The sequence below is a fragment of the Nycticebus coucang genome, chromosome 22 (assembly GCF_027406575.1).
Source record: "Nycticebus coucang isolate mNycCou1 chromosome 22, mNycCou1.pri, whole genome shotgun sequence".
NCBI lineage: Eukaryota > Metazoa > Chordata > Mammalia > Primates > Lorisidae > Nycticebus > Nycticebus coucang.
In genome coordinates this window covers 5,867,324-5,889,890 of record NC_069801.1, presented here as the reverse complement: position 1 = coordinate 5,889,890, position 22,567 = coordinate 5,867,324, and the positions used below count along the sequence as shown (strand labels likewise).

General features: G+C 38.4%; 1 protein-coding gene across 6 annotated transcripts in view; it reads left to right on the top strand.

Annotated features, from left to right (window-relative positions):
* RERE (arginine-glutamic acid dipeptide repeats) overlaps positions 1–22,567 on the top strand; it is a 413,923-nt gene that overhangs the window by 165,135 nt on the left and 226,221 nt on the right. For 5 of the 6 annotated variants that reach the window (XM_053575354.1, XM_053575356.1, XM_053575353.1 and 2 more), the window contains exon 3: positions 20,306–20,376. The exons of the other annotated variant lie outside the window; for it this stretch is intronic. In XM_053575354.1, the coding sequence (XP_053431329.1) occupies positions 20,306–20,376 (71 nt within the window). The remainder of the gene's footprint in view (positions 1–20,305; positions 20,377–22,567) is intronic. 6 annotated transcript variants of the gene reach the window in all.

Genomic DNA, 22,567 nt, shown 5'->3' with positions numbered 1-22,567 from the left:
CAGAAATGACTATCTAGGAAGTTTACTTTGGTTTTAAAAAATCGGTATTGTTTGTTAATGTTACAAACAAAGAACATTGCTCTACTTAAAGTTCAGCTTATAAATATCCCATTTATAAGTTAAATTGTAACAGTCACTTTTAAGGAATTTTGAATTATGGGTTGGTCTTGTTTATAAACTAGTTGGTATCTTCAATGTTAAAGCTCGCCATTTAGTTCCTATTTTTAAGAAGTCTATTAAGGCGGTGCCTGTTGCTCAGTGGGTAGGACACCGGCCACATACACAAGGCTGGTGGGTTTGAACTGGCCTGGGCCAGCTAAACAACAATGACAACTGCAACAACAACAACAAAAATAGCTGGGTGTTGTGGTGGAGACCGGTAGTCCCAGTTACTTGGGAGGCTGAGGCAGGAGAATCACTTAAGCCCAATTTGAGGCTGCTGTGAACTGTGATGGCATGGCACTCTACCCTGGGGGACAGCTTTGAGACTCTGTCCCCCACCCCCGCCGCCCCCAGTCTATTAAACTTTGTCAAGTATGTACATCTTCTTATAAAATGAGACCTGTGAATGAAGCAAACCTAAAAATCTCTCTTAGATATTTCTGTACCTGGGTATCAGTCACTCCTAAGAGGGCAGCATAATCAGTCACTGCTGCTCTGGGGATTACATGAGGCAAGGAACAAACTCTGTACTTCTGTCTTCTCCTCAGTAAAATGGGAATTAGAGCGCCTACCTCAAGAGCTGTGGTGGGATGAAATAAATATCCGTGTAGCCACGTAACTGGGAAGCTTAGAAAGTCATTGTTTAAAGTTTTACTGCTTTAAATTGGAATTACAAGGCTATTGTTCTCACAGGTCAAATTCTTTTAACTACAAAAAGAAAACAAGTATCAAATGTATCCTAATTTCTTTTAGCACAAAGTGTTACTGTGATACTTTTGATCCTCTTAAATCTTTCTGTACATTTCTAAATCTTCAAAGAGATGAAATAACATAATCAAGTTAAAAAAGCAAATGACCACCCCCGTTAATTAGGGTTGTTTAATTTTTAATCCTCCTACCTTTAAAAGGTATGTACTTGTGGTTACTAAGTCTCCATTGTCAAAACTCCAAAAGGAGATACGCTGTGGCCTCACATAATCTAATTCTTCGAATCTTGACAGAAGTCTGCAACTCTTTCATGATTCATTGGCTAAATTGTAAATTTCTTTTTTTTTAATCTTCATTTCATGTTTGGCTCTAAAGACAAATGAACACGGTAGGATCATAAGATAATGTTTTTTTCCTCTCTCAAAATAAGATCTCTGGAACCGGTTGGGACAGGTTATGTTTTTTCATTATTAGGAGATAATCTTTGTGGATATTTAAAATGATAATTCCGTGGGATTGTTGCCAATTCACACAGTCTTGTTTGGCGAGAAATGAGTTTTCATGAAGTTCTTCTAGGACAGCCCATCTAGATTAGGATGGCAAATGGATTTCGTCTTTCATTCCAGGCGATAGGCTGGGCCCCTTTAGTGGCCTGAGCCTGGGCAGACTTGGAAGCAGTAGTTTGATTAATTGCAGTGCTTTTTGTAGGGTGCAGGTATGGGAATAATTGCCCTTGCCATTATGAATATGAGTTTCATAAAATGAGCTGAATTTTCAGCCCGAATGAAGTATATATGACAAAGAACGTGGAGATGTGATATTAGAAACATGTTAGTATCCTTGAGAAGGCATTAGCTAAAAGGTTTATTTTGTAAGTTACCGGCCAGTATGTTTTGATACTAATACCTAGAAAAATTCTTGAGCAGTTATTATAAACAGATGGTTTCTGAGCACATGCCATTATCAAATAAAAACTTTTCTAAGATGGTCTTCTATGGGGTAAGATTTATGTTATCAATTGAGCTGCTTTACTTAATATTTAGTGAACATCTTTAGAGCAGTAGTCAGGAGATTCTTCTGTCAAGGGCTGGATAGTTAATCTGGTGCAGCTACTCAGCTCTGCCTTTGTAGCATGAAAACAGTGAGAGATAATATATAAATGAATGGGCACAGTTATGTTCCTGTAAAACTTTATTTATGGACACTGAAATTTGAATTTTATAAAATTTCAATGTCAAGAAATATTATTGTTTGTATTTTTTTTCTAAGCATGAAAAAATGCGAAAACTATTCTTTGCTTGTGGGCCTTACAGAAATATCAGATTGGATTGGATCAGCAGGCCACAGTTTGCCCAGGGTTTTCTTGCTTCAACCTCTAGTTCAGCCTGTTCTTAATAATCCTTGAAGTTCTTTCATAACCTAGTATTTTATGCAACATTTAAAAATACAGTATGTTTGATATGTCCACTTAAATTTTGTATGTATTTATGTATATAGATCACTATGAAAGTTTTGAGATAAACTGTGTTATGGTCCATTATTTCACTTTTAGGAAACACAGTTAACAGTATCTTTTCTGATTTACCCATGCAAAATTCAAATTGTTCAGTTTATCAGTTTTTCTGGGAGGGCTTTTGTTTCCATTGTGTAGATTTTACATTTCTTGATTATTGTATGCCTCAAAACTTTTGTAGTGATCACATATTTTCTTTTTTATAGGCGGGGTCTCATTCTGTCGCTCAGGCTAGAGTGCAGTGGCGCTATCACAGCTCACTGCAGCCTTCAATTCAGGGGTAATGCAAAGCCATCCTCCTGCCGCAGCTTCCTGAGTAGCTAGGACTGCAGGTGTCTGGCACCATGCCTGTCTACTTAAAAGTTTTTTTTTGTAGATACAGAAGCTCACTCATGTTCTGATTGGTTTGCACTCAGGGCCTCAGGTGATTTTTGTGCTTCTGCCTCCCAAAGTGCTGGAATTACAGGTGTGAGCTGCCACACCTCACCCCACTAAATTTTTAAAAAATAATGTATACATGTTTGTATTGTTGAAACCATTTTGGTATTGAGTTTTAACTTATTCTGTTTACTATCAAGCTCTGTCAGGCATAGAATAACGACCTATAAATAAGTTGTTGGGACTCCACCCCTTTAACTCAGTGTGAATTCTTAAGAAGCTTCCTCCTAGTGAAGATAATCCTTCTGAGGCAATTGCCACACCAAATGATGTCACTTTACACTATGTGTTTATTTTTATTTTCCTTTAGAAAGAGTTTACGTATTCTGTACAAGTCTGAGCAGAAACTGATTGTGAATTACTTGACCATTATAAACTGGCACCAGTATTGAGTGTGTTCAGAGATGTTACTCCCTCACAGCTGTGCAGTGTACTCTGTACATCTTGTTGGTTGGCTGGAAAAGCAAGCCTTCGGTAGACCTGCTCTGTTCAGCACGGAGCTGGAAGTCACATGGTTAATACAGCAGTGTGGGGAGAGCCCACAGAGGGGCAGGGGGTTCTTTTGTGAGTTTTCAGTCTGACTACTAAAATCAGTCCGGTGGACTGTGACTGATAGAGTTCCAATCACAGTACAACAAGATTTATATTTACCTAGAGTATAATTGGACTGAGATTTCCTGCAGTTATGTTAAAATCCTCTGCCCTTTAGCTTAGCGAGCAAGCGTTTGAACTCCTAAGCTCTGGAGGTTTAGCTTTAGCTGGCTCAATTAATTGTTAAATGTTCCCTTTATTATAATTATACATTGATGCCTTGCTTAGTAGTAGTAGCTGTGGAAATTGCTGAAAGTTGTTTAATCTGTTATACTCTATCAGTTTTGTAAAAAGCTCTTTTTAAAAGGGAATGATTTTGATTTGAAGTGGCATGACGGTATTTGAGTTGTATAATGTAATTTAAATTGAAATGCAGGAACTCGGCTCTGCTTTTGACAGAGATTGGCTGTGTTTGACATTGACCCATGTGTCTGTCATCTTTCCAGATACCGCCTTCTAGTTTTTCCGACAGCTTCACCAGCTGAGAAAACCAGACTTTCCAAAATTAAAAATACTGTGTGTGAATTTAAAGATGGAACAGTGTATTATGTTTGTTGAATTTATTCTAAAGTGTAGGTGGACAAGAGTGATTTGTTTTACTTTTAAAAAACATTTAAATACTGCGGAATACTGTAGATACTTGTATGCACAAGTTTCGCTTTGGAGATATCTAGTATCTAAATAGTAGAAAAAGTAAAGATACATGCTTCTTTATTTCCACTCCTTGTAGAAGGAGTTTGTGGTACTATAATTGTGTAATGTATGTTTTCAGTATCATAAGGTAGATGGGGGAAAGTAAGTTAGTTTCTTGGTTCTTTTAAGTGAATGCTTCAATGCCTGAAGATACATAAACTTTTCTTTTCTTCTCTTTTTCTTTTGAGACATGGTTTTATTCTGTCCTCTAGGCTAGAGTGCAGTGAGGACATCATAGCTCACTGCAACCCCAGATTTCTGGGCTTAAGCGATCCTCCTGCCTCAGACTCCCAAAGTGCTAGGATTACAGGCATGAGCCATAGCACCCAGTGGGAAATAGATTAACTTCTAAATTCGCTTCTCCAAGTCTATTGAATTGATACATAATGATGAATTATCATTAAATAACCATACCTTTAAATTTGTTATCTCATCATTAAAAAGGTTCTCCAGCTAATAGGCAGCACTATATGTGTTATATATGAAAGACACTCCACAATTGTTCACTCATTTACCCTTAGATTTGTTTTCTTACTTACATCTCTAAATTTCCTTTTTCAGTTGCCTTTGCAAGGAATTCCTTTTCAGTAGTGTCCAGTGTGATAGTGTAATGTGTAAAATGTGTAAATGGACAGCCAAAGGCAGCCGTAAGAGTTGTGTTTGTATTTTCTTTGAAGGCTGTAGGCATTGTTCTGGCTTTCTGTGTGTGCTGGGCGATGCTGGTGCTGGACAGATGGAGTGTTAGTGTCTCACTATAGACAGATCAATAGAGATTGATACAGTTCTAAAAAATGGGGTGGGTTTGGTTATGGCTATATGTCCCTTTTAAAGAGGGAAAAACGGAGTGAGTTTATAATACCAATTTGTAGTATTATATCAATATGTTGCATTTTATTCTCTGTTTTTGCATTAACATTTTAATTTGTGCTCTACTAGTAAAACTGGCTGTTATTAGATGCTAATAATAATAACATTAATGTTTAGATGTTAATTATAAATATTAATATTTAGTTTTCAGACTTTGCTTGTCCTGAACATCCCGTTGCACTGGTATTATAAAACATAGGTACTGTCCAGTTACCAAATTGATTGTAGAAATGTTAATACTGTGTATAATTATAATTTTTCCTCTTTAGTAGAGAGGAAAGAAATGTCACAGGAAGGTTTCATTTATGTTGTATCTTTCCACCATCAGGAAGAGTTTAGCTGAAAAGTAGTGGTTTAATTACCACTATTTAGTAGTGAGAAATACACCTAAGTTTTCTTTTTTTTTTTTTTGAGACAGAATCTCAAGCTGTTGCCCTGGGTAGAGTGCTTTGGTATCACAGCTCACAGCAACCTCAAATTCTTAGGCTGAAGCCATCCTCTTGCCTCTGCCTCCCAAGTAGCTAGGACTACAGGGCCCGCCACAATGCCCAGCTATTTTTTGTTTGTAGTTGTTATTGTTGTTTGGTGGGCCTGGGCTGGATTCGAACCCATTAGCTCCGGTGTATGTGGCTGGCATCCTAGCTGCTGAGCTATAGATGCCGGGCCACACCTAAGGTTTTGAAGTTTGCATTGAGAATTACTCTAGCAGCCCTTGGCCTTGAGATTATGTTTCTTCCTTCTAAGGAGTTTTATATCTCACTTCCCAAGCTAGTCACTAGAGACCTTAATTCCAATTTGCTCTCGGTACTGGTTGGAAGATGTTTTGAGGGAGAGCAAAACTCTGGGTTGTCTTTTAGGCTCTTAAGTCAGAATGATTTTAAAGTGTACAGCAGCAATGCAAAAACTAGATATTTGGCATCGTGGAGTGTAATCTTTTTAAAAATTATAGTTGTCATTTGGGTCAGGACTGGTAGAGAGTCTAGTTGTTTGTAGGGGCTATCAGTTTTATCATATGTTTTACTTCTTTTATTTCCCAGCTGTTAGGATTCTAAGTGTAGTGATCAAATAGGAATTTACGACTCCCCTTCCGTGTTGTTTCTGTAAACCCGACTTAGTAATGATTTCAGATGGCCCATTTTTATGTTCTCTTCACTGAATTCACTCACTGCTTTCTCTTTTGCCCTTTGGGTGCATTTACTATGCTTGGCTATAGGCTTTTCAAAAGCCCCCCCCCCCCAAATAAATTTCTTCCTGTATTTTTCTTTTTTGGGTAAAATAAGTATTACGTTTACAAGGAAGAAAATTAAAAAATTTAGATATTCGGAAGTTCAGAATAAAAGTCAGGTGCGGTGGTGTGATCACGCCTGTAATCCTACCACTCTGGGAGGCCGAGGTGGGTGTATTGCCTGAGCTCACAGGTTTAAGACCAGCCTGAGCCAGAGCGAGACCTCATCTCTAAAAGTAGCCGGGCATTGTAATGGGTACCTGTAGTCCCAGCTACTTGGGAGGCTAAGGCCAGAGAATTGCTTGAGCCCAAGAGTTGGAGGTTGCTGTGAGCTGTAATGCTATGGCACTCTACCAAGGGTGACAAAGTGAAACTCTGTCTCAGGAAAAAAAAAAAAGTTTAGAATTAAAACTACTAAATCACTGTTAGAAAACTGACTATAAAATAAATACTTAGTAAACATACATGGACTTATGGTACTCACAGTTTTGTGATGTGCTTCTTAACATGGGCTTGATTCATTGCCATGCCAGTAATTATAAATCTGAACCATTTTGCTGCTTTCGATGCCATTCTTGCTGGGGTTCATAACCTATGGCATATGTCCAGCCAAGGAGACTGGAATTCTAGGGAATTTGAACCTGGTTGAGAAAATACTGAATCTTTCACCAGTTTATTAAATTGCAAATGACACTTAGTATTCCCTTGAGAAAGTAGATGATAAACCACAGCAGTATTAGCAGTAGCTGTGACACCAGTGTATAATATAGATACTTTCCTATCACACCACATACCGAAAAACAGCTTGAGATGTTTGTGTTCTTCACTTTGAAATTGTGAAGGTTGTTAAGGGAATGAATGACCTTTAGTAAATCTTGTTACTTAATCAATCAGTAAAGAAGCATGTCTATTATATGTTGCAAATGTGTGTTTTCATATTGTGATAAGTGTTTCAATAGTATATGTTTTTATACATTTAAAACTTTGTTTTTTTTTTGAGAACAGGTATGTAGAATGCTAAAGTCACCTAAGGCACAAGAGAAGTATTGAGTGTTCACACCTTAATGGATGTATAATACAAACGAACGTGCTCTATTTGACAGACTTTGCTCTTTTACATATTTCAGGTATTTTTCATTATGAACAACAGACAGTGATGAACATTTAAATGTTACCAGCTCATTTTCCTGAGGAGAGGAATTGCTGAGTTAGTAGGTGTATGTGGACATTAGGAGATCTTTTGTGTATTACAATTCTTTCTCACTGGCTCTGGTGTGTCATAGGACTTTGGCCTCTGCAAGTGACTGCATTTGCCATTTGAAAATTGGAGAAATGTTGTCTATATAAGACAAGAGACTTTGCATCATCTTTGGGTGGTGAATTATTTCTGGCATGGAAAGGAGATAAAGCTGTGATGATAGAAAAGATATCTTCTTTTTGTTACAAAATATAACACGGATTGTAGTCTGAGAATTTAGGATGCTGTGAATTTTGGTCAGATCTAACTTTTTTTTAAAATGATGTAATGTCATTTAATAAATGATATAACATTAATTTCATTAATAAAAGGAATTCTAGAAAATTCATCAATAGTTCCTATATTTTTGTGGAAGGAGCAGTCCTGAAATCAAACCTGTATAAGGTGGGTGTGGTGGCATGCCCCTGTAGTGCCAACAGCTCAGAAGATGAGGCAGCAGAATCACTTGAGCCCAGGAGTTCAAGACTTAGTGCTATGTAGTACACTGCACTCCAGCCTGGGTGACATAGCGAGATAACCCCCACCTCTACTCCCGTCTCTCAAAACAAAACCTCTTACATAAGTGATTTAAAAGAAAAGGGAAAGTGAGTAGTGTCAATATGTCCCATCCACCTGCCTCTCTGTACAAAATGCCAGCCACTGTATAGGAGTAGTGATCATCCTGTATTCCTACTTGGAAAACCTTAGGCATGAGTTCTGCTGGGAACTTGACTTACCTGTAAATTTTCTTCAGGGAGGAAGCTGTGGATTATGTTCTATCTCATTTCTTTCTGCCACTTGGAATTGATTGAGAATTAATTATGAATCCTAGGAGAAGCTTATAGTTTATGCCATCCAGTTGAGCTATTTTGGTCACTCTAAGAGTTATATGTTCTATTTTTTAAATGCACTTGCCAGGCTCATCTTGCCTAGCTTTTTCTTTTAAAAAAAAATTAGAATGTTTTCCTGACAACAGAACTCTGCTTGCTGTCCTAGTCATGAATGAAATTTAAATATTTTGCCCCATTTGAACATACAGTAAAACCTCCGTAGTTGACCATCTCTCTACGTTCAGTTGACCTGATTTTCAGAGACTGGACATGCACCACATGTTCTTACCAGTACAGTGGGCCTAGTTCTTTATGTTGGCCACCTCCATATGTCCATCAGTTTGTTACAGTCCCTTGGCTGGTGGGCTTACAGAAGTTCTACTGTAATTTAAAGATACTTGAAAACAGTGGCCAAAAATACTGATCAGTGAGTCCAGAGATAGCTGCCTGATTCTTTAGCTACCGTCAAAGCTTCTGTTACCCAGTTGTGGATGGCCTCCGCTCTCCTTGCTGTCTCAGGCTCCATCTCATCTCTATCTTTGCCTTTCAGCTACAGGAAGGGTAGGGACAGTAGGGTTTTCCCTTTTCAGGATTTATTTTCCAGAAGTTGAAATAGGCCTACTTCTGTTCCATGACCAGAACTTAATGAAATGATGGATCCAGCTGTAAGGGAGGCTAGGAGATGTGGTCTTCATTCTGAAGGGCTATGTGCCTAGATAAGCACCAGATACCAGGTTATTAAGGAAGAAGGGGAGAATGTATCTTAGGTTGAGCCAGCAGTCTCTGTTACAGAGACCAAAAAAACACACCAAGTACTGTTGAAATTATTGAAGACATGACATTATTTGTTCCGATGCCTAGCTCTTAGGTTGTGAACTTCTCAAGGGAAGGACAATACAGTGGAACCTCTGTAAGTTGACCTCTCGCTGCACTCTACCAGGGTTGGGGGGCAGAGTGAGACTGTCTCAAACAGATAAACGGAAGCTGGGTGAGGGGCTCATGCCTGTAATCTTAGCACTTTGGAGGTCAAGGAGGGTGGATTGCTTGAGGTCAGGAGTTTGAGATCAGCCTCAGCAAGAGGGAGACCCTGTCTCTAAAAAATAGCAGAGTGTTGTGGCGGGCACCTGTGGTCCCAACTACTCAGGAGGCTGAGGCAAGAGAATCCCTTGAGCCTAAGAGTTTGAGGTTGCTGTGAGCTGTGATGCCGTAGCACTCTACCCAGGGTGACAAAGTGAGATTGTCGTTTCCACCCCCCACCCACCAAAGTGGAGAAATTTGCCAGGTGTGGTGGTTCTCACTTGTAATCCCAACAGAGAAGCAGAGAGGAAAGGATCTTTTGAGACAAGAGTTCGAGACCAGCCTGAGGAACATAGTGTGACCTTGTTTCTATAAAATTACTGATGCGTGGTAGCATGCACTTGTAGTAGTCACAGCTGTTCAGGAGGCTGAGGCAGGGGGATTGCTTGAGTTGAGTTCGAGGTTACAGTGAGCTATGATGATGTCACCACACTGTAGTCCAGGCAGCAGAGTCAGCCCCTGTCTCAGACAACAATAACAAAAACCAACACACACATAAAACTGCAGCAATCTTTATGTTCCCTCACAGTGTTCTCATGCATTCTGTGTTAGCAGATGTTCAAAACATGAGTTTTCCAAGGTACAAATTACAAAAGAGCACACTAAAGCAGTGCTCTCCTTAAGTGTTACATTAGCTCAGAGCAGCTGCACTCATTTGGTGAAGTGTGTTGAGAGCAGTTTCATATAGAAAGCATCCAGAGTCTCTTATGGCTCCAAGAGTAAACAAAGTCTCTCATCTCATTTTGGGAATCAAGAAGTATTTAGATACTTGAAGTATTATTACTTGCTGAAATCTGTGCTAATATTGATTATATAATAAAAGTGACAGGTGGATGCTAGATTACCAGACAAGAGTCCCCCACCCCCATAGAATACTTCTTGACCTGAGAATATGTTACAAAGCAAAATTACTACATGTAGCAGAATCCTGAGGAGATAGATAATTGAAAATTATCTCAGTATTTACTGTCTCAGTATTTATTGTCATGTTAAATTGACTTGATGTTTTAAATTATTTTTAAAATATCTTTAGTCTTTGACTTCAGTTTTGCTTTTTTTTTTTTGAGACAGAGTCTCACTCTATTGCTCTGGGTACAGTGCTGTGGCGTCACAACTCACAGCAACCTCCAACTCTTGGGCGTAAGTGATTCTTTGCCTCAGCCTCCCAAATAGTTGGGACTACAGGCACCCGCCACAACGCCTGGCTATTTTTTTTTTTGTTGTTGTTGTTGCAGTTGTCATTGTTGGTTAGCAGGCCCAGGCTGGGCTCGAACCCGCCAGCTTTGGTGTATATGGCTGGCATCCCACTCACTGAGCTACAGGCACCGAGCCAACTTCAATTTTTAAATACCTGCCCAAATAGCAGTAATGACAACAACAAAAACCCAAATGAAAACAATGGCTTAAGGGAAAAATAAGGAGGTGTGGTTAGAATTAGAAAGTCAGAGAACAGGTTTCATTTGTCCTTAAAAGTTAGCATAAGTTAAAGCAAATGGTTTAATTTGAAGTTTTCTTTGAAGTGGACTTCAAAAAAATCTAGCAGTGTTTTATCAATAACCCAATAAATAAGAGTGTAACTTTCTATGTCTAATTTTTGGAATGTGTTTTGTGGAGATACGGTAGGTAGGGCAAAATACAAAACCAAAATGAGGGATTCTAGTCCTCGATCCCTCATTTTGTGGGGGAGAAATTATACTCACTCAAGGAAAGTTATGTGCTAGGAATGGGCAGTGAGTAGGCAAATCACGGGATAAGATGGACTGTCAGTTGGTGGCATTTGGGACGTGGACGGCGGGTAGGATTATGCATAGGCCCAGGTAGAGGAAGAACGTCTTTCCTTGTAGTAGCAGCATGGGGCTTGACGGGAATGTGCTTATAGGATCAAAGCTGAGACACTGTAGAGTTTCAGCTGAAAAAGGGAAGGAAAAGGGCATCTGTACCTTTTCTTTACTTAGTTTTGTGTGAACCACATCTATCATTCTGTGACCCTGGTGGGTTGTAGTTTCGGAGCAACAAATTTGGGTTGCTTGCCTTATTATTACTTGGGTGCTGATTTGATAAACTTAAGATTTATCTTTGCTTGTTTTTTTTTTTTTTTTTTTTTTTCTCCTGTAATCATCTCTTACACAGCTGTGTGGATGCTTAGGGGAAAGACTAATCACTCAAGAAGAAAAATTACTCAAGGGACTATTGTATTGTCTGGTAAATAAAACTCAGAAATAAATTTCTCTTAAACGGAATATCCATCTTAGAAGCAGTTCTATTCATTATATCTTAATATGTGCCCTGTGCCTTGTTTGTAAATCCATGTGGGGTACATATACTTAGTCTATTTGTAGTTTCACTTAATGTTGACATTGTGACTGATTTGAAATACTGTAAGAAAATTATTCAATAATAAGTAAAAAACTATACACCCACACTGTATATATAGTAGCACCTCTAAGTTGACCAGCTGAGGGACTGTAACAAACTGGGCAGCATGGAGGTGGTCAGCGTAAGGAACTAGGCCTACCTCACTGATCCATGAGTGTGGTGTATGCTTAGTCTCTAAAATTAGGTCAATTGAGGTGGTCACTGTAGGAGAAGTTCAACTATGGTTCTACTCTGTGTGTGTGTAGGTATTTATATAGCAGGAAATTCTAATCTTCAATTTTGCTAACTTAAAAAATCCATAATGGTCTTTTCTTCCTGCTACTTCTCTCTACTTCCCCTTTCTTCCCTCTATCTTCTTCTCTCATTCTAAAATACAAAATAAACTTATACTCTTACACCCTAAAAGAAAAAAATGTCCATTCTGCCCAGGCATGGTGGCTCATGGCTGTAAATTGCAACACTCTGTATTCCCAGCTACCCAGGAGGCTGAGGCAGGAAGATTGTTTGAGCCCAGGCTTTCCAGGTTATAGTGAACCATGATATTAACCGCTGTACTTCAGCCTGTTTCTAACAACAACAACAAAAAACGTTTGTAATAATAGAGCATCTTTCTTTCCAGACTGATGATTAAAGTATTTTGGTTCATCTTAGCACTCTGGGAGGCTGAGGTGTGCAGATCCTTTGAGCTCAGGAGATTGAGACCAGTCTAAGCATGAGCAAGGTCCTGTCTCTACTGAAAATAGAAAAATTAGCCAGGTATCATGGTGGACACCTGTAGTCCCAGCCAGCTATTGGGGAGGCTGAGCCAGGAGGATCCTTTGAACCCATGAGTTTGAGGTTGCTGTGAGCTATGATGATGTCACAGCACTCTAGCCTGGCAATAGACTGGGACTGTCTCAAAAACAAAAAACAAACAAAAAAATACTTTGCTTATTTTTAAATCCTATCTCTTTCTGGGATGCTGGAGGTAAATATTTAAATGGGAGAATATTAAGTAAATATATACATTAACCTTACAAAGAAGGCCTCTAAAGATTTGCAAGATGCCTGTAAAGTACAGAGAAATAATTGGTATGGGAAATTTTGTAGCTTGATGTTTGATCTGTGGAATAGTTGCTTTTATAGAATTGAGAACTGCACAGTACAATTAACTATCATTAATTTCATTGAATAGAAATATGTTCCATTTACTGTATAATCAGGAGCCAGGCTTGAATGAGTTTAAATAGATGAAATCTAAATTATACTGACAGTCCATTAAGTAGTAGCAGAAAACCCGTAAAGGAAATGGATTCACTGTGATACCAGTTTATAATAAAATCATTTGCCAAGTAAGAATTATAACCCAGGCATTATGAAGTCTCCTATGTGCTTCCAGTGAGTGCTGCAAATTGGTTGCATCCTTTATTGTAAAGCCCAGGCTCCTAGTGCGTCGTTTTCTGAAAAAGGGAGCAAGCAGCGTTGCTTGAAATCTGCTCTGCAGGATGTGACACCAGAAGATCAGACGAGCAATTTGTTTGTTGTCAGCCATCCAGGGAGAGAAGAATTTTTATCCAGCCTACCTGTCACTGATGATTTTTTTCCCTGTAAATACAGGCATAGTGTTCCTAGAAGTGTTTAGATTTTTTCTGCGTTGTTACCTTAAATGGTACATTATTTCAGCCATGGTCTGGTTATAATCTTTTGAGTTCGGGATCTGTCAGTGTTTTTAAATAATCATCCTCTAGTTTATAGATAGTTTATTGCGGATTTTTTGGGGGTGGGTGGGGAGAAACATAGGCGTCATTGAGGATAGGGTCGTTACCTGCATTTTTAAGCTTTAGGAAATTAGGTGTACAGTGGAGCATCACAGGGGTAGAAAGAGTGAGCAAGATCTTGAAATTCTCTTTCTTTGTGTCTCTGATGCCGTAAACACTTTGTTTCAGTAGGTAGATGGCTGTCATTTGGATTACCTTTGTTCTTTTATGGTGCATACAATATACATAAACAGAAGTTTAAACTTATAAGGGAGTGCTTCATTATTTAACTAGTTTGGATGTTAAATTGGCTAGAATCATTTTCATAAAAGTGATTCAATATAGGCTATAAGGGCGGCTTTTAAAAGAACATGTTTAGGATAAAATATGGACATAAGAGTACTTGAAATGTTCTTTGGGTAATGTATTAGTGTCAAACCATGGCTAATACTTAGCATATCAGTGTAACTAATAAGATTTGTGCTGCTGGCAGGATGATACTGGCTTTTCTTGTTTTAAAGAGCTCTCACGTGATCTGTTCGGGAAGAGGGGAGGGTGGTCATGCTGCAGCACTGACTCCAAAACGTCAGTGTCACTCCTGGAAGTTAGAAAGGTGGTTGGGACCAGGCTTTATGTGGGAATTTAAACAAAATCCCTTTTTAAATTTGTTATGACCTGCTGCTTCTCCCCCAACCTTTTTTTTTTTTTTTTTTGCCCTCATAATTTAATTTTCCCTGTTTAGCTAATGAGGATAAAGACAAATTCAGACAAAAGCCTGTGTAAGCTTTGTGCCACTACTTAGGATCTGTAGATCTTTGAGAATATGGAATTTAATTATTATGAAGTTTAGAAAGGAAGGAGGCAAGGCTGTGTTACCTGAATCTTTAAGGTGATTTTGGTGATCATTTATAGAGTCAAAACGCAGAAGAAGGGTGAGGACTGGGAGAGTTTCCTTTACTGCAGTACTGTTTTCTCAGTTTTTGTTCCCTTTTCCATTTTAAGTTCTCCACTATTACCAGATAATGTGAGTATCCTCTCATAGGAAAAGAAATCTGGCAGAACACTACTATTAGGCCACCCGACAACTGAGTTATTTCATAAAGAAGTGTTAGTTCATATTAACAGAGCATAGCACCTTTCTCGCTAGGATCTCATCACTTCTTTTCTGTTTTCACCGTATCTTCATTTATCCATTTGCTCTTTGTGTCAGTTTGGAGTAGGAATGGTGACAGGTGAGGAAACTAGAGATGGGAGGGTTTATTGGAAGCTGTGTAGGATGTGTGTGCACCTCAGCTGGCGTTTGGGTATCAGGATTTCAGTGTCATTTCTAGCACACACACACATCTAAATACACTCTTTTTTAGGTTTTGCAAATTGGGCAGGCATTCTGTATTTAAATAGAGGGGTACTTAGGACTTGCTGTTCTGCAGCGTTAGACCAACCCACCGTTACCTCTGACCTTGTGGGTAGAGGAATGGAAAGCAGAGCATCCGTGGGTCACTTTCCCTGTTCGCCACTGTGCCATCCTGCTTGGTCTCTGAGAAATCCCTTTGTGAGAAAGTCTTTGTTTATATCTGCTTTTGGCAAGAAGTGATTTTCTATTAGAAATTATATTGGAGTGGTACTTCTATATTTTGCAAAGGGATGAGAAGGTACGAAGGTATTGCAAAGATTAACAGGTGGAAAATGAATTGATGGAAAGGGAAATTCTTTACAAGACAGAGCAGTGGCCGAGTATTGGCTGCATATTGTGACTACAGCTTTAATGCTGGTGTCACAGCTAAATTACTGTGTGAAGTAAGTGTCCACTCTGCTCAGTAGGAGGCTGTGGGGAGAGAAGCTGACAGGTTCTTTGTGTTCCATAATGACAAACTGCCTGGTGCTTCAGGCTGTGATTTTTACCCTTGAGAGGAACCTGTTCTTACTCTCTCTACATAAACCTGCTGATTTACTGAGGGTTGAAAAGTAGAGAGGGCGTCTTTCTTTGCCTGGAGAATCTGCCTTCAGTTTTTGGCTGACTTCCATCCTCAGTTTAGCAAGTGCTCTGTTGTTTACAGATTGCACAATAGATTCTTGGGTGGAAAGCTATGTCGAGGTTGTGAGAAACAGCCAGAAACACTTCTGTTCAGTATCACTGCCCAAATCATGGATTTTGTTGCTCTCATTCACGTGTGTTGAGGTCACTTAATCGTGTGATGCAGTCCCAGGCAGATGGTAGGTTTTAGAACAGCATTCTCAACCTGTGGGTGGCGACCCCTTTGGAGGTTGAATGACCCTTTCACAGGGGTTGGTTGTCTAAGACCATCCTGCATGTCAGATATTTACATTACGATTATTAACAGTAGCAAAATTACAGTTATGAAGTAGCAACGAAAATAATTTTATGATTGGGGGGTCACCACAACATGAGGAACTGTATTAAAGGGTCATGGCATTAGGAAGATTGAGAACCACTGTGTTTAGAGAGTACGTTTCAACCTAGACCCTTGGTTTGATTGCTGGATGTCCTTAGTAAAGAAAAAATTACTTATCATATGTTATTTGGAATAATTGATATCCATGGCCCAGACTTCTGGCCCATTACAGACATGCTGATTTTAAGATTTTAAAAATGTATATATATGTGTATATATTTGCCCTGCAGCAACTGTTTGCTCAATCTGGTAAATACGCATTTTCATATGGGTGATTTTGAAAATGTACTTAAGGCATTTACTAGATTACATCATTGTCGCTCAGTTCTTTCAGTATTGCTAGCTTTCTAATAAAAAAGAGCTCTTTATTTTCTTTTTCAAGGTGCCTGCAGTTCTTTTATTGGCTGTGGGGGATTTTCAGATTGAGAGCCATTGATCCAGCTGACTAAAACCAATTTTGTAACCAGTTTCAGACAATCCATGTACTCATAAATTGCCTGAAAATCTTCCAAAATCATTTTGGCTTTAAAAGATAACTGGGCATATATTCCAGCTCAGATTTTAACATTGCTTTTGACTTACATTCTTATCTTTCCCTTGTGCTAACTATAAACATAGTAAGAATATAATTTATAATATAGGGAATAAGTATAATTTATATAATTTCCTTATATTTATATAAATAATATAAATTATTTGCTTAAATAGCTTGCTTGATTCATGAGGCAAGGGGGAATCCATCTTATGTGAGTATTTGACTTTAATTTAATTTTTTTCTGAATATATATCTTTTTCTGAGATAGGGGGTCTCACTGTATAGTGTTACCCAGGTTATTCTTGAACTTTTGGGCTCAAGCAATCCACCTGCTTCAGCTTCCCACATAGCTGGGATTACAGGTGCACACCACCACACTCAGCTTTGAGTACGTGCATCATTTTATAATATTAATAATAGTTGTTATTATTAGCAGAATTTTTTCCTGTGAGGGAGGAACTCTAAAAATTCTGAATTTGTTAGAACGTATTCTCTTTTTGTTAAGTCATCCTAATTTTTGTAGGAGGGTTATAAAGAAAAATTTGACTCTAATAGTTTTTTATTAAAAAAATGAATTAGACAAGTTGGGGTAAAACAGTATTTTTTCCCATTCCTATGGCAAGTTTGACATGGTGTGAAAAATTTTTAGTTTGTATTACTCCTGATCTTAGCTGTTCTATGTTTTCTGACCATTTATATCAAATAAACTCTTTAAGTTCTGTCACTTGATTTTGTAGTGAGCTCATCTGCCTTTTTCTAATGAGTTTCAAAATACTGATAGGTAGAGATGACCTGATAGTCACTTGTTTTGCTGATCACTAGCCTTATATATTGGAGTATCACATGTGAATTCATAGCTTTGGATCAGTTCAAGTTGCTATGGTAACTTTTTAAAAAACAAACACAGGTGGAGGTGGCTTTTTATCTAGTAATAAGTCATTAATATATATTATTGTGGTAATTCCATATGTCTCTCATGCTGGTTTATTCCTCATGGCAGCATTCCTTGGCCCAGGTGTGGGACGCAGCCTCCAGTAAGACTGCCATTGAGAAGAGTCGAGGCAAACAGGTGTCTGTGGCTACTCTTGACATAGCAGAATATTTCTTTCCTTCTTTCTCAGACAGATCTATATTCTGGTGTATGTATAGATACTTATTTTCCTGAATATAATTTTATACTGAGAAGTGGAAGAATAGAGGTTCTCTTCCCTTTTTGGAAAGCTTTTTTATTAATAATGTACAAGTTAATAACTGCTTTACATCTCAGAGGGTTTGAAGTAAAAATCTATTAATTTTGGAAACTATATATAAAGCTTCTCTTTGTGTAAAAAGAACAAAGTTGTACATACTTGTTGCTGTCTAAGCATCTGTCATTTAATTCAGTTTTGTTTTACCCTTACACTAATACCAGGTGTTAGTCTTGGTGAGTACAGGGAATGTAGAAGGGATTATTCTTCTTTGAGTTTGTGAGATTGGCTGTCATAGACAGTGGAGAAGACAGATCGTTTGACTGCCAAATAACCAAATAAATAAGGAATGTAAAGTGCTAATATAAAAGAAGAGAGGCGTTGCCATGAGAAGTTACCACATATGAAACTAACTTACAACTGCATAAGGTTGGTTTGATCAGGAGCTGCTAGAATGAAGAGAAACAAGTTTGGCACCAGTAGGGTTAGAGGAGTTAGTGTTTCTTTTGAACATTTCAGCCTAGGGAAGGAAGTGGGTATGATGGGGAACCAGACCATTGAATGTAACAAGCTTTTTATCACTTGAGTCTTAAGAAAGTGAAAGTCATTAGTTAGAAAGTGACCTATTAGGCAGCGCCCATAGCTCAATGGGTAGGGCGCCAGCCACTTGCACCAGGGCTGGTAGGTTTGAACCCAGCTTGGGCCTACTAAAACAAAAAAATAGCTGTGGATTGCGGCGGGAGCCTGTAGTCCCAGCTACTTGGGAGGCTGAGGCAAAAGAATCGCTTGAGCCCAGGAGTTTGGGATTTCTGTGAGCTGTGATGCCAGGCCATTCTACCCAGGGTGACAAAGTGAGACTCTGTCTCAATTAAAAAAAAAAAAAGTGACCTGTTAGTTTTGAATGGTAGCTAGGCCCTGATGGTGTTATGTCGTGAGATACACAGGGAATGACAGGAGGAGGGCAGACTGACTGTAACTTGTGTTCAGGTTGAGTGAGGTGAATAAATAGTTGATACCTAGAAATCTGAAGTACTGACAGTGGGTACAACACTTAATTTCTAAGTTAAGAAATTAGAAGGTCCGAGTCGTTCTACAGTTGTGAGTTGGAGCTATGGGTTTTATTTAGGGAATTGAGTCTCTTCTGTTCTGACTTGAATACCAAGTGAGAGGAATGAAGGAATTATCTACCATGGTGGGAAGAGTTCTCTTGCTTGTCCATTAAGATGGTTAGCACGTTACATTGATAGTGCCTGCATGTTGAAGAGTGTTATTCAGTGTCAGAGACCCTGGAAACAAGAGAGAAAGCAGAAGTAGTTCACTCCTGAGCTACTGTTTTTCATGGATTCAGAGATTGAACTGCTGTTGAGTTTGTCTGAGTAGAAAAATCATTTGGGGAATTCTTTTTTTTTTTTTTTTGGCTGGGGCCGAGTTTGAACCCACCACCTCCGGTATATGGGACCAGCACATTTGGGGAATTTTGAAAGCCTAAATAGTTGGAATTTAAATCTCTTCCTTTTCTAGAATGACTCTTGGGTGCAGATCCTGATGCCCTGAATAAAGTTTCTTGGAAGGGTGTGCCTGTTAGTGAGGTCTTGCTTCATGATCTGCTGCGGGGGGGTGGTGGGGGGTGGGGGTGGTGTCTGCTGGTGCTTTTGGTGGACCGGGCTGCCACTGGATGGATGAATCCAGGTTGCTGTTCCTCTGCTCTTGCTTAGCACTTTACACACATGACAGTCGAGGCAGTAGTAGAGTTTTGAAGGGTTAAGAGAAGAGAGAAAATGAATGGAATTTAAAACATGGCATGATGGTCACTTTCCCTAGAAGATTTGATTGACTGCAGATACCTTTATTTCTCAGTAAATAATACATACACTTTCTTGTTTAAACTTTATGATGATCTTGGGTTGTGACGTGGAGGGGCTTTGCCTTTCTCCATGGCCACTGCGTTCTTTAAAATCATTGCTTTTTAAAAAAAGGTTGTGTTAACATGGTGTTTTAAAAAGCAACCTTTTAGACTCAGCTATTGAGAGCATCAAAAATAATTACCCAATCACTGCTGTGTCAGATGTGATTTAAGGAAGCACTTTTTTCTGTGAAGAAAATGTAATTTGGTTTACTTCATTCCTTCCGATTGGTTGCCTTGGTTTTCTTTACAATTAGAAAATATGTTTAGATTAAAATAGCAAGTTATCTATAAGAGATTAGATTAGTTTTCTCTCTCTTTCTTGGTGTAGATGAAAAGGTCATTGTAATAGCACGTTGAAGCTAGTCTTCTTTGCATATTTCATTTATTTCCTCACAAAATATTTATCAAAAATAAAATAGCACTTAGTAAAGCCATTGTCTTGGTGAAGATATGAGAACAGCTATCTGCATGAGATATTCGAGATTTTGTCTGATCAAGATAAAAGTAATTTCTTTCATCTAAATTTCATCTGAATATTGACAATCCCATAGAATCCTTCCCTTCAGGGACACTGAAGAAATATTTTAGGCTTTAGCAGTTTCTTTAAATTATTAGAAAAGTGCTCAGAAAGAACCAAAGGACTGTTTTCCTGTAGCTTAATATGATTTATAATTTAATATCACGTTTGGAAAGAAATTTACTCGAAAAAGTATGTGCCTTGTCATTTATTTATGCAGTGGCTTTCTGGGCCCTGTCTTTGTTCTCTTAAAAGTAAATGCCATTGTTTTAAAATTTCTTTTTCTTTTAAAGACTGTGTGTATATCGAGAGTCGGAGGCCAAACACACCGTATTTCATCTGTAGCATTCAAGACTTCAAACTGGTAAGCATTTTTAATGTGCCATTCGCTCTGCCGTGTACCTCTCCCTTTCCAGTTCTGTGGGCTCTCTCTGCATCACCTCTGCCTGGCCATTGACCGGCTCCCAGTTCACCTCCCCAGTGCTGTCCTGTGGTTCCAGCACTGAAATAAGGCAGTCACTAGTTTTATCTTCTCAGTTTTACAGCACTTACTGTTATAATGCTTATATTGTAAACAGTGTTTCTGAAGTTTTTGTCCATTTAGCAACTGTTTTTTGACAATTTCAGGGATTCCTCCTGAGTTTCTGAAGTATTTTGTTTCTTCTCAGCCATTGTTATGGGCCTAAAGTAAAAAATACATTTAGAAATTGTTGATGAGTAGGAAAAATAACATAAATGGGCCAGAAAGTAGTTTCTGGCGGAGAGTTGTAATTCTCTTCAGTGCTTTGGTGGGTATGGAGTGTATACTGAGCTGGTTTGGGGGATCTCTCAGGGGTATTGATATTGCCCATTATGAAGGGCCTTGATTTTAGACTGCTGGTTCCCACACTATAGGCTTTGGATCCCCGATGTCTGTAGAGTTGGGAAGGGTTGTAAATAAACAGTCTCTTACAAATAACTACATCTTGCATATGTCTGTGCAACTTCTTTTTAGATGTATTAACATGCCGTTGTGATTTTTAAAATTCACTTATATGAGAGCAAGACACAGTTATAAATAACTGTTTTTTATGTATTTTCCTTAACTGATACATGAAATACTAAGTAGTATCATTTGAAAATCTGCAAAATTTTGATCTTCCAAAGCAGTGGTTCTCAACCTTCCTAATGCCATGAACCTTTAATACAGTTCCTGTGGGTCACGACCCACAGTTTGAGAACCACTGTTCTAAAGGGATCCTTGTACTTAAAGATTGTGAACCGCTGTTTACACTCGTAGGTGTAGAGAGATCTGCTTTAGCGTGGTAGAGATGTACATGAGTATCTGTGAATGCTCTTATTTCCAAACCTTTCTGTAACTTGACAATGTTTATGTTCTAACATTAATTGTATGTGATAGTTTGTTCTAAAGAAATGTAGTCAGAAAAGATCTTTAACTCTGTATCTCTCTTTTTTTTTAATCATTTTTAATGATTCCAAAAATCAAATTAAAATATTCTGATTTAGCTGGTTAAAAAAACTGGATGCCATTTATTTTCCTTTATTAAAAAGTTATTGCGTGCTTACTGTTTTAAAAGCAAATCAAAAATGCAGTTTATTCTAAAATGTATTTATTCTTTGAAGGCTGCTTTTACTTTCCTAGGTGCTTTGCAGGGTGGGTCTTGTAGTTTAATCTTGTAAATAAAATGCTTTCTATTCAGCTTTTGTGTCAGTATGAATTTTACCATATTTGAGGTATTTGCTATTTCTTGTGCCTGTCTTCCAAATGTATTTTTTTATAGATACCTAGATACTGCGCTGATACCTGAAATGTGGACAGTGGCCATGTTTGAAGAACTTTATTTTGGTAGTGACTGCGGCCCCTGCTCTTACCCAGCTCTTTGTCTTTCTGTGTGATTATTTTGCCAGTATACCATGGAAAATATAAAACTATGAAATAAAATTACAAAGATTTTCCTTTTATCTATTAGATCCTAAACCCCTTTTGTACAGTTTTTGCACATTAGCAGGTGCCTTCATGTTTGAGCAACGCCTCTTATGAAATGCTGATTACAATGTGATAGTTGCTGTTCTGGGCAGAGGTTCCTGCTGAGTTACAGTAATTGCTCAGGGTATTAACGGCAATAAAAGCTGAAGCTTCTGTTGTCAGTATTGGTCTGGTGTAACACATTAAAACTGTCTGCAAAAACACGTGGGAAGTAGGGTGCAATATATTTAGATATGTTTTTCTAAATCACACTGCTATTTGTCATATTTTTGTTGGAGGTTCTGTATTCGGCACATCCTCAAAATTGTATAAGAACAACAAAGATGATGGAATATTTGCCCCTGAAAGAAATGTCGTTATTCCCACTTACCCTCCTTCCTCCTCCCCTCCCCCCATCATATGATAACTAAATACATGAAAATAAGCAACATGTGTTTTCCCTCCAGTTTAACTAAGCTGGAAGGGAAAAGATGAGCAGAAGGAACTATGTGTGGTTTCTCGGCAAGATTTCAAGAAGAAATTGAATTTGGTTTTGCCCACAACAGATAACATGGCAAGTGGAGCAACG